Below are 16,269 nucleotides of genomic sequence, written 5' to 3'. Positions count from 1 at the left end.
ATTTGTTAAATACGTGGATGAAATATAAGAAATATGGGAATGAGAGAAAGCCATTATGGATAGTGCCAGCAGAAGTAATAAAAATAACAGCTGAGACGGGTGAAGAAAAGTGGTTATCATACTATCAATTATTAAAAATACAAAGTGGCAAAATAGAATTGAAAACTGCTAAAGAGCTGAATAATAAATATGATTGGTTCCAAATGCAACAAATAAAGAGTTTGGTGGAAAATGATATTAAAACAGAAGGAATAAGAAAAGAGCAAACAAATGGAAAAAGTTCTGCTTGGAGACAATGAAAAATTAATTTCAAAACTATATAAATTACTTTTAAAATTGTCTGCAGAAGATGTAGTGAAATCTCAAATGATTAAATGTAAATTAATGTAAATAAAGAAATACAGATGGAAACTTGGGAATATTTGTGGAAGAATTCTATGAAGCTTTCAACATGCCATAGTATTAAAGAGAACTGTTTTAAAATGATGTATAGATGGTATATGACTCCTAAAAAGTTGGCAAAGATGAACAATAAGATGCCAGACAGATGTTGGAAATGTAAAAAACATGAAGGTTCTTTCTACCATATGTGGTGGACTTGTGAAAGAGCAAAAAAGTATTGGCAGATGATTCAACAAGAAATTTCTAGGGTCTTGGGATATGAATTTAAGAAAGTTGCAGAGACTTTCCCCACATGAACCCCAGCGAGCACTGAGGTCAGCAGGGAAGAACCTGCTGACTATCCCCGGGCCAAAAGAAGTAAAACTTCAAAGCACCCGTAACCGGGCTTTTTCTGTTGTGGCCCCACAGCTGTGGAACCAACTTCCAGAAGAAATGCAAGCCTTGCGGGACCTTGAGCAATTCCGCAGGGCTTGTAAGACCAGTTTGTTTCGAATGGCCTTCGCAGATTAGAACTGTTAATTAAGGCCGCCACCTAGACAATAGCACAATTTAATTTTACTGTTTTAGAATTTTAATAGTTTTAATTAATTATGGTTTATAATGTTGTTTGTATCCTGTATATTTGAACTTGTTGTTAGCCGCCCTGAGCCTGCTTTGGCGGGGAGGGCGGGATATAAATAAAAGTTATTATTATTATTATTATTATTTTCTGTTGGGATTACAAATGGAAAAATTTCCAAAAGAAGATAGAACTATAATTTGGTACTTGCTTTCAGCTGCTAGGACATTGTATGCGCAGTTATGGAAGCAAGAAAAAAATACCAGAGAAATGGGATTGAATTGTAAAAGTTATGACATGGAGTGAAATGGACAAATTAACAAGAATTTTAAGAGACTATGACTTAGAAATTTTTAAGACGGAATGGGAAAAGTTCAGAAGATATGTAGAAAAAGAGTGGAAAATAAAAGGACATTGGACAATTTTTGATAATGATTAAATCTTAGAAGGAAGAATATTAATCTTTGTTTTTAATAGTTAAGGGTGCCTTTAAATATTAGTATTTTAAGTAAATAACACCGGCGGGGGTCAAGTAACGGGGTGGTGGTGGTTAGAAAGTAATATGGGATAGATAAAAAGAAGTTATTAATGATGCAAGAAATAGATATTGTTACCATATGTTACTAAATAAAATCGTTTTAACAAAAAAAAGAAACAGCACTTTAAGTTAGCAACAATCAACTAGGGTTGTCAATCCACAGGTGGGGATCACTGGAAAATGAATAAACACACAACCACAAATGGTTTTAGGCCTTGAACCATTTCTGAGCTGGTGCCTGTTTGAAGTTAGTTGAGACTATATGTCCTGTGATGAAACATTGTGAGATTACTTTAGTGTTATATGGAAGAGGTTGATACTGATTAACTGTGAAGCTGTATAAACTGGTTCATGAATTATTTGATTTGAAGGAATACGGAGTAGCAGGGGTGGCCAATGGTAGCTCTCAATTTTTTTTTGCCTACAACTCCCATCAGCCCCAGCCAGCATGGCCAATGACTGGGGCTGATGGGAGTTGTAGGCAAAAAAACATCTGGAGAGCTACCATTGGCCACCCCTGGAGCAGAGTTTTCCATTGCTTGGAGATTTGTCAAAGCAGGAGCTACAAGTCGACTCCCTGTACTTTGGTGCTCTACTATCTTCCATGAATGCACTCTTCGAGAGTTTTGCCTATGTCTCTGTGTATCTATGTATTCTCACCATTATCACATTATTGTATTGCTATATGGTCTTAGTAATTGTTGGTTACTATAACCATTTGTGGTAGTGTGTTTATTCAATCCACAGGTGGGGGCAAGGGATTCCCCCCCCCCCAGTTTGGGGGCCCTCCCCTTGCTTCAGGGTCATCAAAAAGGGGAAGGGAAATGTCTGCAGAGCACTCTCTTATTCCCTATGGAGACCAACTCCCATAGGGTATAATGGAGAATTGATCTGCCGGTATCTGGGGCTCCAGAGGGTGGGGCTTTTTTTTTTTTTTTTGAGGCAGAGGCACCAGATTTGCAGCATAGCACCCAATGCCTCTCCTCAAAATGCCTTCCAAGTTGCAAAAGGATTGGACCAGGGGGTCCAATTCTATGAGCCTCAGAAGAAGGTGCCCCTATCCATTATTTCCAGTGGGGGAGAAGGCATTTAAAAGGTGTGCCGTCCCTTTAAATGTGATGGCCAGAACTCCCTTTGGAGTTCAGTGATGCTTGTCACAACCAGGCCTCGGATTCAGCAGGAGCTCACAGGAGCCCAGCTCCTGAACCTTTCTTAGGGTTCTCCCTCTTCCTCCCCACCTTGTTTATTGAATAATAGGTGCAGCTCCATAACAAACCCTGGATGAGTTCCACCATCTATTTTTCTGCAAAGCGACCCCTAGTCACAACCTTGCCCCTGGCTCCACCCCCAAAGTATCCACATATTTCTTGAATCGGACTTGACAACCCTCTCATCCATACAAAGCTCAGAGAGCAGTGCAGAAAGCGGCCCTCCGGAGCTCTTGCAAGCCTCTTAGAAGCTGAGCCCGGTGCCTGCAGACCGCCGGAGCTGTTTTCAAGGAAAGGCATGTAGACAAGTAGCAGAAGACTGGCAGGCAATCCAGCCAATCTTGTCCAGACATCTCCCCTTGAAGCAGAGTTTCTGTCCAGCTGTTTACAACACTGCATGCAGCCGTCTGCATCCCCAAAGTATCCAGATATGCAGCCGTCTGCATGCAGTGAAAGGCTGGGGAAGATATCTTGTGGATGGGGTTTTTTTTTAGCAGGTAGCCTTGCTTTTCTCCCTCAGTCTGCTCTCCTCGCTTCCTGAGGCTTCCCCAGCGATCCCTTCTCAGCCGGGATCTCCCCCGCCCTCCCCACAGCTTTCCCCCGCCCCTCAAGGGCGAGGCTTGGGCTGCAGAACCATCCAATGGGGGAGCCCAGCTGAGGCCACTTTCCTTGGCCCAGCCGCCGTTGGCCTGTCTTCCTGCGAGAGCGACATGGAGCAGAGCTCGGAGGCTGTGGCTGGCCGGCTGGCGCTTCTCCTGCGACACCTCCGCCCTGTCGCCGCGAATTCTCTAGTATCCTTTTCCTGGACCGGAGGGGAGGGAAGGCGGCGGGGACCACAGCCAGGCAGTGCAGCCGGTGGCTCCCGTGGCCGGTTGTTTTCTCTCCCCGGCAAGTGCTGGAGAGCCAGTTTGGTGTAGGGGTTAAGTGTGCGGACTCTTCTCTGGGAGAACCCAGATTGATTCCCCACTCCTCCACTTGCACCTGCTAGAATGGCCTTGGGTCAGCCATAGCTCCGGCAGAGGTTGTCCTTGAAAGGGCAGCTGCTGTGAGAGCCCTCTCAGCCTCACCCACCTCACAGGGTGACTGTTGTGGGGGAGGGAGGTAAAGGAGATTGTGAGCCGCTCTGAGACTCTTCGGAGTGGAAGGCGGGATATAAATCCAATATCTTCTTCTTCTTGCAAACACCCCGTTTGCAGTTACTCGAGGTGTCCCGAATTTGGCTCAGATCCTCCTGGCGGCGGCTGATTCCTGCAGGGGGTGTTTTCTGTTACTCTCTTGCAGGAAACGTTAAACAGGAGCCCCGTAGCGCCTTAAAGACGCACCCGGGTGGTCCTAGCAATAGTTTTCCTGGGTCATAGCTCGCTTCCTCGGGTGCCTGGGAAATGTCATTTCGCCCTGCGTTTGTTGTGAGTTGAAGTGATCTGTCGAGCTCAGCAAGGCTTGGGAGGAAATAGGTTTGGTTAGATTTCTAAATGGCTGCTGGAGTCTCGGTAGCTGGTTTTTGTATGTCACAAACCATGTTCTCTCTAAGCTGGCAATAAAGTTGGGAGCGACTGCATCAATGAGTGTGTTCTGTGGGGTCATCCTTCCTGAGCTAAGACAAAAATGTGTGAGCCGGAGGCTAAAAATCTGTGAGCTAGCTCATGCTAACCGTTTGGTCTGGAGAAGTGTGCTTTTAGCACATGAAAGCTTACGTTCTGAATAAAACTTTGTTTGTTGGTCTTAAAGGTGACGCTTGACTCCTGCTTTGTTCTACTGCTTCAGACCAAATACGGATGCTCACTTGGATCATCTAAGGGGGAACACTGGTCACAAACGGGGCGTGGGTGGGCATGCATACCTGTTTGCCTGTCTCTGGGTCCTTTGAACACTGCAGGTGATGTGCATTTAAAAAAGCAATGACTCCTTTCCAAGGCACCCAAGCAGGTTCTTGTGGCTTCAGAGAGAGGAGAATGAGGGGCGGGGGGGGGGGGGCTGGAATACTGGCTCCTAGATAGCAACAGTAGGGAAGGCACTTCCGTCTCGTCTTGCGCTGAATCTGCTGCCAGGAAAGCGTCTGTGTAACCCTGTTTTGGGCAACAAAATACCTTGATTTTTGGGGGGCATATTGTACTTGCCATCAGGTAAGCAAATGAAACTTTTTGTGTGTGTCTTTTGTGAATGTTGTGTTTTTGTTAATGGCCAGTACAAAAACTTGAGAGCCAGTCTGGTGTAGTGGTTAAGTGTGCAGACTATTAACTGGGAGAACCTGGTTTGATTCCCCACTCCTCTACTTGCACCTGCTGGAATGGCCTTGGGTCAGCCATAGCTCTCGTAGGAGTTGTTCTTGAAAGGGCAGCCATTGTAAGGGTTCTCTCAGCCCCACCTACCTCATAGGATGTCTGTTGTGGGGTGGGGGAGAAAGGTAAAGGAGGTTGTGACCACTCTGAGATTCAAAGTATAGGGCGGAATATAAATCCAATATCTTGTTCTTCTTAAGCAAATCCCCCCCCCCCCTTATACTGTAGAGCAGTTGATCACACACAGTAGATGGAGCGCTATTTTAAATAGCTGCGGTTTTGTATGCATGGGATTGCAGACTTTTTCCCTAGGTGGATCTGTCTTTGCTCTCGTATTCGTATACACTAAACCAGGACTTTAACCCTATGGTGCCATAGCTGAATCAGTCATGACTCTTTAAAAACAAAATGAAAACTTCTCAGTTAAGGTCCGTTGCAGTAAGTGGGATGCTGTAATAATCATTATAGGAAGGGAATGGCAAGCAAAAACTGTAATATGGCTAAAGGGCTTCTTAGAGACGCATAACAGAATCTCCTCCTCCTCTTCTTCTGTGTTTTGTTTCCTAGTAAAGGGCACATAATCACCAGTGTTTGGGCTGAAGAACATAAATATGGCAATTAGCAATGAAGTTAAGTTGTATATTTTCAGTCACACAAATGAGCTCTCTTATACTAACTCTCTTATACTATTATCTCTTGCTCTGAACTTTGACATAGTACAGCTCTTTATTTGCAAAATGTTGTTGACCTCTGCCCTAAGTGTTTGTTTAATAGCAGAGCTTCTTCTGGTTAGTTGAAACCTTGCAATGGATATGGCAGAGGTGCACTTAACCTATTTTCCAGCAAGCCAGTGAGGTAGAATTGTTGTGCTATTGTTGCGGATGACCTGGTTTTGAGTGTTTCTTCTGAGGGTGTGGGAAATAATCGATGTCTGTTGGGCTTGTGTGGGTAGTTTTTGTCACACTATGTTGCGTATATTGTTCTAATCACTTGTACTGCATAAGTGCATGTAAGCCACTACATTCGTATAAGTGTGGTAAAATACTTTTAAACAACTGTATAGTACAGGGGTGGCCAAATGTCAGATGTCAGATGTTTGAGGGTTGTAAGACATGGATGTCAGATGCTTGAGAGCTGCAAGAGAGGGAAGGAAGGCAAGAAAAAAGATTGGGGGGAGGGAGAGGTGGAAAGAAAGCAACTTTAACTTTGCTGGCTTGGCTTGGAGAAAGAGACAAATGCTTCTTCAAACTGGCCAGTTGGGAGGTGGGGGCTTCAAGAGCCGCATGTGGCTCCCAAGCTGCAGTTTGCCCACACTTGTTATATAGTACTTAAAATATGTAATATGTTCTGCAGTCTTTATATTGTGTGATTGTTTAGTTGCCCAGTGAAATCACTATGCACATTTTTTTGGAAAGTAAATCCCATTGAGTTCATTGGGGCTTGCTTCCAAGTAAAGGGTGTGTAGGTTGCCACTGTCTTTTGCATTTAACAACTGTGCAGCTGAAAGAATTCCACAGATTCAATTTCCCTTGACCTGCAAATGGACAATAATAGACACTGTATCATCTCATTTTTTGCTTGTTACACAGTTAGTAGGAGCTTTGCTAGAGAAAGGGAAGAGAGAGACCCAAGGCTATACCTGTGATGGAATTTAAATCACTTTTCTAAGTTAAATGCCCAGCCATACTTCTCAGCTTCTGTCCTGTGATTAGTTATACTGGAAGGCTGTGTTGCTGCAAAATGATTTCCACCGACCAGCTTGAAACCCAGGTTGGTTTGCATATGGATATGGTGCTTCATCAAGCCAGCATTGTGATTCTGAGAGGTATAAAATCATGGAGTTGGAAGGGATCTCCAGGGTCATCTAGTTGAACGCCTTGCACAATGCAGGAAATGCACAAATACCTCCTTCCCTTCACGCACACCCAGTGACCCCTGTTCCGTGCCCAGAAAAAAACCCTCCAGGACTTGGCCTGGAGGTCGCATCAACCATCACCAGTGGTCTGACCTAGCCTCAGATCGCAAAGCATGGAGGCACACCATCCACCAGGCTGTCTCTTCTTTTGAGAACGCACGCATAGCTGGTCTTGAGGACAAAAGGAGATTGAGGAAGAATCGCACTGCTACAGCACCAACCCTAAATCAGACTTTTCCCTGCAGCCACTGTGGCCGGATCTGCCTGTCCCGCATTGGTCTTGTCAGCCACCAGCGAGCCTGCAGCAGACGTGGACTATTGCACCCTTCTTAAATCTTCGTTCGCGAAGCCAAGCCGAAAGAGATCCCAAAGTGGCAGTCAGCATTTCCCTGGGCGTATAAGAAAGAGCCACGAGAATTAAACACAAGTGCAACCCTTCCTGCCTTCCCTCTCAGGATCTGCCTAAGTTCACAGAATCAGCATTGCTGTCAGATGGCCATCTAGCCTCTGTTTGAAAACCTCCAAAGGAGAGCCCGCCACTTCCCAAGGAAGCCTGTTTCACTGAGCAGTCATTCTATCGGGAGGTTCTTTCTGAAGTTTAGCCTAAAATTCTTTTGATTTAAGTTCAATCTGTTGGTTCTGGCCTGACCTTGTGGGGCAACAGAAAACAACTTTGCACCATCTTCAAGTACTTGAAGATGATTATCATATCACCTCTCAGTTGTCCATGCTAAACATTCCTCATAGGACTTGGTCTCCAGACCCCTCACCATCTTCCTTGCCCTCCTCTGGACATGTTCCATATATCCTCAAGTTATGGTGCTCAAAACGGAATACAATACTCTAGGTAAGGTCTTACCAATCACTTTGCATGATCTGGACACTATACTTCTGTTGATACAGCCCAAAACTGAATTTGCCTTTTTAGCCACCGCATCACACTGCTTAGTGTAAAGTCCACTAAGACCCCTAGATCCTTCTTGCACATACTACCGCCAAGGCAAGTCTTCCCCAACCCATAATATTGCATTTGGTTTTTCCTACCTAAATGCAGAACTTTACATTAGCCCTGGTTAAAATTCATTTTATTTGTTTTAGCCCACTTTTCCAGCCTATCAAGGTCATCCTGTATCTTGTCTCTGTCTTCTACTGTATTTGCTGCCTTTCCCAATTTAGTATCACCTGCAAATTTAATAAGCATTTCCTCTATTCATCCAAATCATTTATAATGATGTTGAACAAAACAGGCCCCAGGAAAGATCCTTGAGGCGCTCCTCTTGTCATTCCTCTCCAAGAAGGTGAAGAACAATTTGATTATGATGTCAACCAGTTACAGATCCACCTAACAGTAATAGGATCTAAACCACATTTTACCAGTTTGTCAACAAGAATATTATGTGGAACCTTATCTAAAGCATTACTGAAATCAAGATAAACTATGTTTACAGCAAGAGCCCCGAGGTGCAGAGTGTTAAAGCTGCAATACTGAAGTCCTAAGCTCTTCTCATGACCTGAGTTCAATCCCTGGTGGAAGCTGGGTTTTCAGGTAGCTGGCTCGAGGTTGACTCAGCCTTCCTTCCTTCCAAGGTCAGTAAAATGCGAGGAAAGTGTAAAGTCTGCCATGAAAACATTGTGAAAACAACATCACCCCAGAGTCGGAAACGACTGATGTTTGCACAGGGGACCTTTCCTATGTCTACAGCATTCCCCTGATTCAGCAATGTAGTCACTTTCTCAAAAAAGGAGATAAGGTTAGTCTGATATGACGCCTTCTTGAGAAATTCGTGCTGGCTCTTAGTAATCACGTTCACAGCCGTCCTTTCTAAATGCTCAAGGACTGACTTTTTGATGATTTGTCCCAAAACTTTTCCAGGTATAAATGTCAAGCTGATGTGTTGGTAGTTACTCGGATCCTCCTTTTTTCCCTTCTTGAAAATTGGGACAAAAATTACCTGCCTCCAATCTTCTGGCACCTCACCTATTCTCCAAGAATTCTCAAAATAATGGCCAGAGGCTCAGAAATGATTTCTGTGAGTTCTTTTACTAGCCTTGGATGAAGTTCATCTTGCCCCAATGGCTTAGATTCACATAAAGAAACTAGGTGTTCATAAGCCTGCCTTTGGCGGGGGAGGGCGGGATATAAAAATAAATTTATTATTATTATTATTATTACTACTACTCCCATGCCGATCCTAGACTGCAACTCCCTTCCCCATCATATGTTCTGGTTTTGCCAGGTTGAGCAGTACTTTCCTCTCTTCATTACCGGTTACAATTTCAGTTCAAAGCTATGAAACTGCAGTATTTAAATGTGACTTCTGAGTCACTTAATGAAAAATGGGTTAATGCTGACTGTCATTTTATCTTTAGGGTTTGTAGAATCTTTTGGGATCAAGCGCCGTGTTCTACTGGAGAAAGTTTTCCTTCCAGACGTTTCGTTCTCAGCTGCGGAGAACATCCTCAGTGGCGTTGCAGCCGGAGCAGGCGCTTAGACCTTCTTGGCTGCTGTGCATTGAGTGGGGCCAGGGCTGCTGGAGAGCTGCTATTTGTAGGCTGGAGGGGGTGTTCATCACACCCCTTCCATCACACCCCCTCCAGCCTACAAATAGCAGCTCTCCAGCAGCCCTGGCCCCACTCAATGCACAGCAGCCAAGAAGGTCTGAGCGCCTGCTCCGGCTGCAACGCCACTGAGGATGTTCTCCGCAGCTGAGAACGAAACGTCTGGAAGGAAAACTTTCTCCAGTAGAACACGGCGCTTGATCCCGAAAGATTCTACAAACCCTAATGATTTTACCAGCCGTGAAAACCTGAAATCTTTGATTTTATCTTTAGCTTACAGCACTTTCAGTCTCAGTGATGTTGAAAACATTTAGATTGTTGTTGACACTGTTAAAGATCTGTGCAGAACAGCAAGCATTCTGACACTGGCCACCTTGATAACTCATTAGAGGCTGTGTTGATTCTACACTGCTTTTAGCAGTTTCCTAAGGATGCACGGTGGGGGTTCTCCATTGCATTTTAGAACTTTGGTGCTGGCAGCAGTGATAATTCCCCCCCTCCCCCAGAAAATCCAGCAAAACTTGAAACTCTGCGCGATTTTCCTTCCAACCTTTGTACCTGCAACTTACGTAAGGTGTGTAGTGATACTGTTGCGTGCTGATTAGCTCTCCTCCTCTCTTGCTATTGAGATTAGGGTCAGATGTGCAAATCACTGGTGTCAGTCTGAGAATGTACCTAAATGCTGGGTGCATACAGTTTCATCCTAGAATCTCCCCACCACCTCTGAGGGGTGTCAAAAGCTGGCTCGTCCTCAGCATGCATTCTCCGGTGGAGACCCACATAGGTACAAGTTAGGGTTGCTAAATTCAACTCAAGAAATATCTGGGGACTTTGGGGGTGGAGCTAGGAGACTTTGGGGGGTGGAGGCAGGAACAAGGATGTGGCAAGCACGATTGAACTCTGAAGTGAGTTCTGGCCATCACATACTCACATAAAAGGACCATACTCCTTTTAAATGCCTTCTCTCCATTTGGAATAATGAAGGATAGGGCCACCTTCTTTTGGGGCTCATAGAATTGGACCCCTCCGAGTCCAATCTTTTGAAACTTGGGGGGGTATTTTGAGGAGAGGTGCTGGATGCAATGCTGCAAATTCAGTGCCTCTACCTCAAAAACCAGCTCCCCTAGAGCCCCAGTTAGCCACAGATCGGTTTTCCATTCTACCATATGGGAATCGGTCTCCATAGTGAAGTGCCCAGCAGACATTTCCCTCCCCTCCCCACTTTCTGATGACCCTGAAGTGAGGGGAGGGCCTCCACCTGGGAATTGACAGCCCTAATACAAGTTTAGGGGTGTAGCAAGAGAAATTAATAATTTCTGGGCCCTTTCTTGCATTTTTTGTATTTAGATGTATGTGCGCACCTGGAAGTCATGGCAACCACTAGTGACTGACCCCTTCTGGAGGATATTGAGAGAGGTGGTTGAATAAAGCCTGCTCCTGCTCTCCTGACTGCTGGTATTCCCAGGCGGAATCCCATCCAAGTACTTACCAGAGTTGACCCTGCTTAGCTTCTGAGATTTGACAAGGTCAGGCTTGCCTGGGATATCCAGATTGGGGCACTTTCCATACAAACGCTCTGGGAGCTGCAGCATGGCTGAAGCGAAGCACATGTGATTTCCAGTTTGTGACCTGATGGGCTCTATCTCAATGTTCACGCTGATTTTTCAGTCAGCGACAGGACAGTCCCTGGATTTACCAAGGCAAAACCCCACTTTTCAGTATACAAATGTAGATGGCTTGAAAAAACCTTATACTCACCAGATGTGAGGTGGGGGGGGGGTGGCATATCAGGGCCAAAGGCTGCCTGAACTTTCCCATTGTCGCCCACTCACCCAGTTTTGTGGAGGTCCTCTTGGATCGTGAACATTTAGAGTATTCTGTTATAGATCCAGTTAGAAATTGAAATTAGCTGCGGCTAAGTATCTGTGGTGGCTGTTTCACCGGTGAGGAGACAATGGTCTCCTATAAAGGTTAGCAAATAGTCTTTTAGTGGGTTGTGGACAATTTCTCCTCCCTTGCAGCAAACTTCCCCAATAAAATGGGGTGCTGTTTGGGCATTTACCGAACCATCTCCTGGACATAGTTTATCTACTGAAGTAATAGAACAGTCTGATAGTGACAGAGCTTCTGAATCCAGTTATAAAGCCTTGCATTTGTTTGGGGAGGCAGCGCTGGAAGATTCACTCACTGTGACTTTCCATGTGATCAGGTTATCAGGTGTTAGTTGTTTAGCTGACTTTTGGGAGAAGTGCGGGTCTAGGCTTGTTCTGCATTCTGTGCCCCCCCCCCCCTCCCCGCATTGGAGTATCCACTGGCTGCTGCAGGGAGTTTTCTTCTTACTAAACCAAAAAGAAATGATAAAACAGAGCATCCTAATAACCCAAACTTGCTGATCCTAAATTAATTAAAATTTGTGCTAGAATGTGCTGGTTTTGATAATTTAATAAAATGTAACATAAGTAGAGATAAAATCTCCTTAAAAATGGAGTGGCATTTTCAAGCATCCTGCCGTGCACCACCCTGCTGAAATATTTTTTTAATTGAAAGTCAGAATAGTATGCCGTAGGCAAACCTCTCACTTCTTTTATCTTAAAGGGCCTTTTACATTTTGATAAATACTTTTCTTCATTATCAAAATGTTCTGTCTGTGAAACTTGTAGTCTGTCTTACTTTATTATTGCAGTCAATGACCGGTGCAGTCCAAACAAACAGGACAAGTCATATTAGGAAATCCATTAAAAATTTGAAATTTGACACCTGAACTTCAGTATTAAAATCTAAACAAATTATATATAGTAATATAATAAAATACAAAATCCTAAGTTGTGGACCCAAAAAACAGACCTTGCTCAAAGGACCACCTGTAGTGTTCGATGTTTGAAACTTGTAGTCCGTATCATTTCTGAGCGTTCTTTCTGTAGTTGTTGATTTATAATTAATACTGAAAAAGCTTTTTTAGCTGGATGGTAGATAGATGCCTACATTTTGTTTTTATTTTGGGCATACATGGCAGTTCCCACTTATGGAAAACATTTTCTAAAAATGCATTTTGTCATAATTAAGCATAATAATGTAATTCTTGTAACAAAAAAAAATGACCAATAACTCCTTAAACTTATGGATAATCTAATGATCAGTATCATCTAGGTAGACTCCTGTTTGAAACCTTATTTCACCACCATACCATACCATACCATACCATACCATACCATACCATACCATACCATACCATACCATACCATACCATACCTTTAATGGCATAATAGTTGCAAATAAAAATACATAGAATATAAAAATTTAAACATTGGAGATAAAATCAAAATGAAACCAAGTTTACAGATGCATTCATACATGGTCAGATTTAAATTTAAGGATGTCAGCCAAAAAATTTGCCATAGCCTCATTAACCTCCACCTCAGTATCGTTCAATAAATAATAACAGGGTGGCAGAATAGACAAATGTGGGGAGAAAGAAAGCTCGCAAAATAAATTTTTATGGAGATTATGATAAAAGGAACAATCAAGCAATATATGCTGAATTGAGTCGGGAATATTTGCTCCACAGGAACAGAGTCTGTTGCCTAAAGGGACTTGATGATATCTCCCTTGTAAAACTTTGGGCAGAAACGCATTTAGTCTAACCAGTATAAATGCCCTGCGATGACTTGGAATGGTGAAGTCTGCTAGATAATGGGGCATTTTGCAGCAGAAAGCATAAAGACCTAAGGAAGCTGGGGTTATTTCACCTTATTTCCCACACCTGGATTACTGCTGAGCAGCTTGAAATACTGCATGGCACAGGAGGCACTTTAGGGCGGCTGCTTCTCTGGGGGAGAACTACCAGCAAAAGTCTGGCTGATAGCATGGACCTGCCTGTGTTTATCTCTCACTGCTATCTTGAAACAAGGAAAACCAATGAACCATTACAGCTTGGTAATAAACTGTGATAATTATAGGGCACGCAATAGTTTCTGAGGCTTGAGCTGGCAAACTTTCCCTCCCCTGCTTTCTTTCTTTTTAACATCTCAGCTTCCTAGCTTTCTGCGTTTTCTGAAGTGCTTTCAATTATCAAAAGGCTGTATTTGGGGTTTCCGCACACCCACCTTTTTTGGTTAATTTTACATAGTCATGTTCTTCTGCATGCCCAGAGAGCATGTAGGTCTTCCTGCCTCGTTGTGTGTGGCTTGCTTTGTCTGCTTACATGATGTGGTATTAGGACCAGTTGCTTCTCTTAGTTAGATTCGCTGTAGAAGATTCTGCAGCTGCTTGTTGCATTCATATTCTGCTTTGTGATTGGCTTCCAGAATAGCTTAGGACAGGGGTGGCCAAGCTTGCATAAAGAGCCACATAGAATAAACATCAGATGCACCAGATGTTTGAGAGCTGGAAGGGAGGAAGGAACTTTAAATGCATTCTCCAAGCCGCTAGTTGGCTTGGCTTGGATAACTGATTTAAATGCCTTTTCCAAGTCAAGTCAAGAACCACACAATATGTGTGGAAGAGCCACATGTGACTTCTGAGCTGCAGTTTGGCCACCCCTGGTTTAGAACAAAATTACAAAACAGCATGTGTATGTGTTGCAGTATCTTTGGGCCCCTGGCAGTTGATGGCACGGTCTGGGCTCTTCTTCCCTCTGAAGGAGCTGCAGGTGGCATTGGGGCTGGCTGTTAGTAACGATTGGAACCCCCAGAAAACTTCAGTCTGAGATTCACCTTCAAGAATGTTACCTTCTACTGGTGCAACGGCCAGCCCCCAAGAAGCAGGAATGTGTTTCAGCACTAAAGATGGGGCACCTGTTAAGTGCTTGGCTATTTTAATGCTATTGGTGTTGGTTTCTGCCATCTCTGTGGTTGTCTCTCTAATGAGTGTATGTTAAGCTTCCCTCCCCAAGTGCTCCTTTGGTGAGATGCGTGTGCCACCTAGTTACCTGTGAGATGTGTTGTTTGTTAACTCAGTAAACATGCTTCCACGAGGAGCAGTTTGGGCAGACGTCTTGGTAGATGGAAGGATCTGTGCAGGAGCAAGTGCAGCACCTTTCCTTTGCTGAGCACCTCCTTGGATGACCAGGAGTTGCACCCAGCTCACCTCGCTGAGTCCGGGAACACTGAAATACCCACAACTCAAGAAGGAATAGTAAGGCACGTGTTCCAGTGAGGCTGCAGGATTTCCAACGGCTGGAACTTGGAACTGAGATGAGATGAAAGGGCATGGAAATGGCCACAGTGTCCAAAATGAAAATTAGAATAAGGTGGAGGCAGATGACCATAGCAGTATTACAGGTTAGCAAGGATTGTGGTAGGTGGCGTTCCCTCTAAGCCAAGGGTGTCAAACTCATTTGTTATGAGGACCAGGTCTGACATAAATGACACCTTACTGGGCCGGGCCATGTGTGTCATGAAATGTAATACCAGGTAGCAGACACAAATACAATTAAAGATTTTTTTTAAAACTTAAAATGAAACATGCTTAAAACATTAGCACTCTTGCAATATTTTGTTTATTTAAGAGTTTGTGATAGCTGGCACCTCTTGCTCTGAATTACTGCATCAAAAATAGGAGACAACGTCTGTGCTGTAGCAGTCCTGAGTATGCTGTTCAGGTTTGTATCTGTAAGTTGAAAACCTACTTTAGATTTGTTCATGGGCCTGATAGGACCCCTCCAGGGGCTTGATCCGTCCCCTGGGCTGCATGTTTGACACCCCTGCTGGAAGCTGAATTAGTGTGAGCGAGCTCTGTTTTTAAGCTTCTGGCTCACACATTTTTATCTTCGCTCAGGAAAAATGGACTCAGAGCAAACTCACAACTTTAACGCCAGTGACTCTCAAAGTAGAATTTTTGCTCACAAGACTCCTGGGAGGATTGGTAGCAGCCCCACTTTAATTGTATTTTATGTATGCCACAGTGAGGATCCTTTTGGATCAGAGGATGGGCTAGATACCATGTAAAGGAGGGAAGTCACATCAGTTCAAGCACAGGTCTGTTTCCAAATGTGTCGGATACATACCACCTGAGAAGCAGTTGAGGCTGGTTTTACACTGTGAAATTTACACAATTTTATCCCGTTCAGAAAAAATCCGTTAAAGTTTGAACCGTTTCTGGGCAATCAGACAGCTGCTGCTGAAGTGACAGGATCCCGGCAGCAGTCAGTGGCTGCCCATTTACACTGCTAGCCTGGCTTAACCACGGACCTGCTGCGGTAAGGGTTGTCTCTTTAAAAAAGGCCCCCATGTGTGCGCTGAATTGGAGGAGCGCATCTCAGAGAGGGGTGAAGGGGGAAACCCCCCCCACCGACCTTGCCGGAAATGGCTTGGTGCGATCACACAGCTCTTCCGCTTATGAGTCACCCTGGGGCATTCAGACAGCAGCTGATTATGCGGCCTACATCCGATTCAGGGGGATGCTACCAGGAAAATCCAGGTAGCTTTTTAATGTGGTTGGGAGGCATCTGGAGATGGGGTGAGTGCAGCTCGGAGGGCAGATGTGCTTGTGTGATCATGCATTTTTAATCCGAATGGGAGGCTTAGCTTGGTCGGGGCATATCTCCTGTGTGAAACCACCCAGTGGCCTGTTCACACAGCGTGTTGAGTCCGTGTTAAACTGACCTGGTTCTGTTCCGAATATCTTTGTTCCAGATATTATCGATCAGATTGCCATACAGCAATTCGAATCACTCTGTGGTGAAACCGTCTTCTGCCGTCCACACGACGGCACCATGCAGTTCTTTTTTCTCCACTATTATGCACTTGCATGCATTATGCGCATGCGCATGCACGGGTTAAAACATGCGGTTATGCGCATATCGCTAAGCA

At 44.3% G+C, this 16,269-nt stretch overlaps 1 protein-coding gene across 1 annotated transcript in view; it reads left to right on the top strand.

Annotated features, from left to right (window-relative positions):
* Positions 1-3,398: 3,398 nt before the first annotated feature.
* The window catches only part of PHYH (phytanoyl-CoA 2-hydroxylase), a 29,263-nt gene continuing 16,392 nt past the window's right edge, over positions 3,399-16,269 (top strand). The window contains exon 1 of the mRNA XM_060246309.1: positions 3,399-3,498. Within this exon, the coding sequence (XP_060102292.1) occupies positions 3,418-3,498 (81 nt within the window). The 5' untranslated portion in view covers positions 3,399-3,417. The remainder of the gene's footprint in view (positions 3,499-16,269) is intronic.

This window comes from Heteronotia binoei, chromosome 9, assembly GCF_032191835.1.
Source record: "Heteronotia binoei isolate CCM8104 ecotype False Entrance Well chromosome 9, APGP_CSIRO_Hbin_v1, whole genome shotgun sequence".
NCBI lineage: Eukaryota > Metazoa > Chordata > Lepidosauria > Squamata > Gekkonidae > Heteronotia > Heteronotia binoei.
Note: the sequence above shows the minus strand (reverse complement) of the source record. Positions and strands in the feature narration are given on the sequence as shown.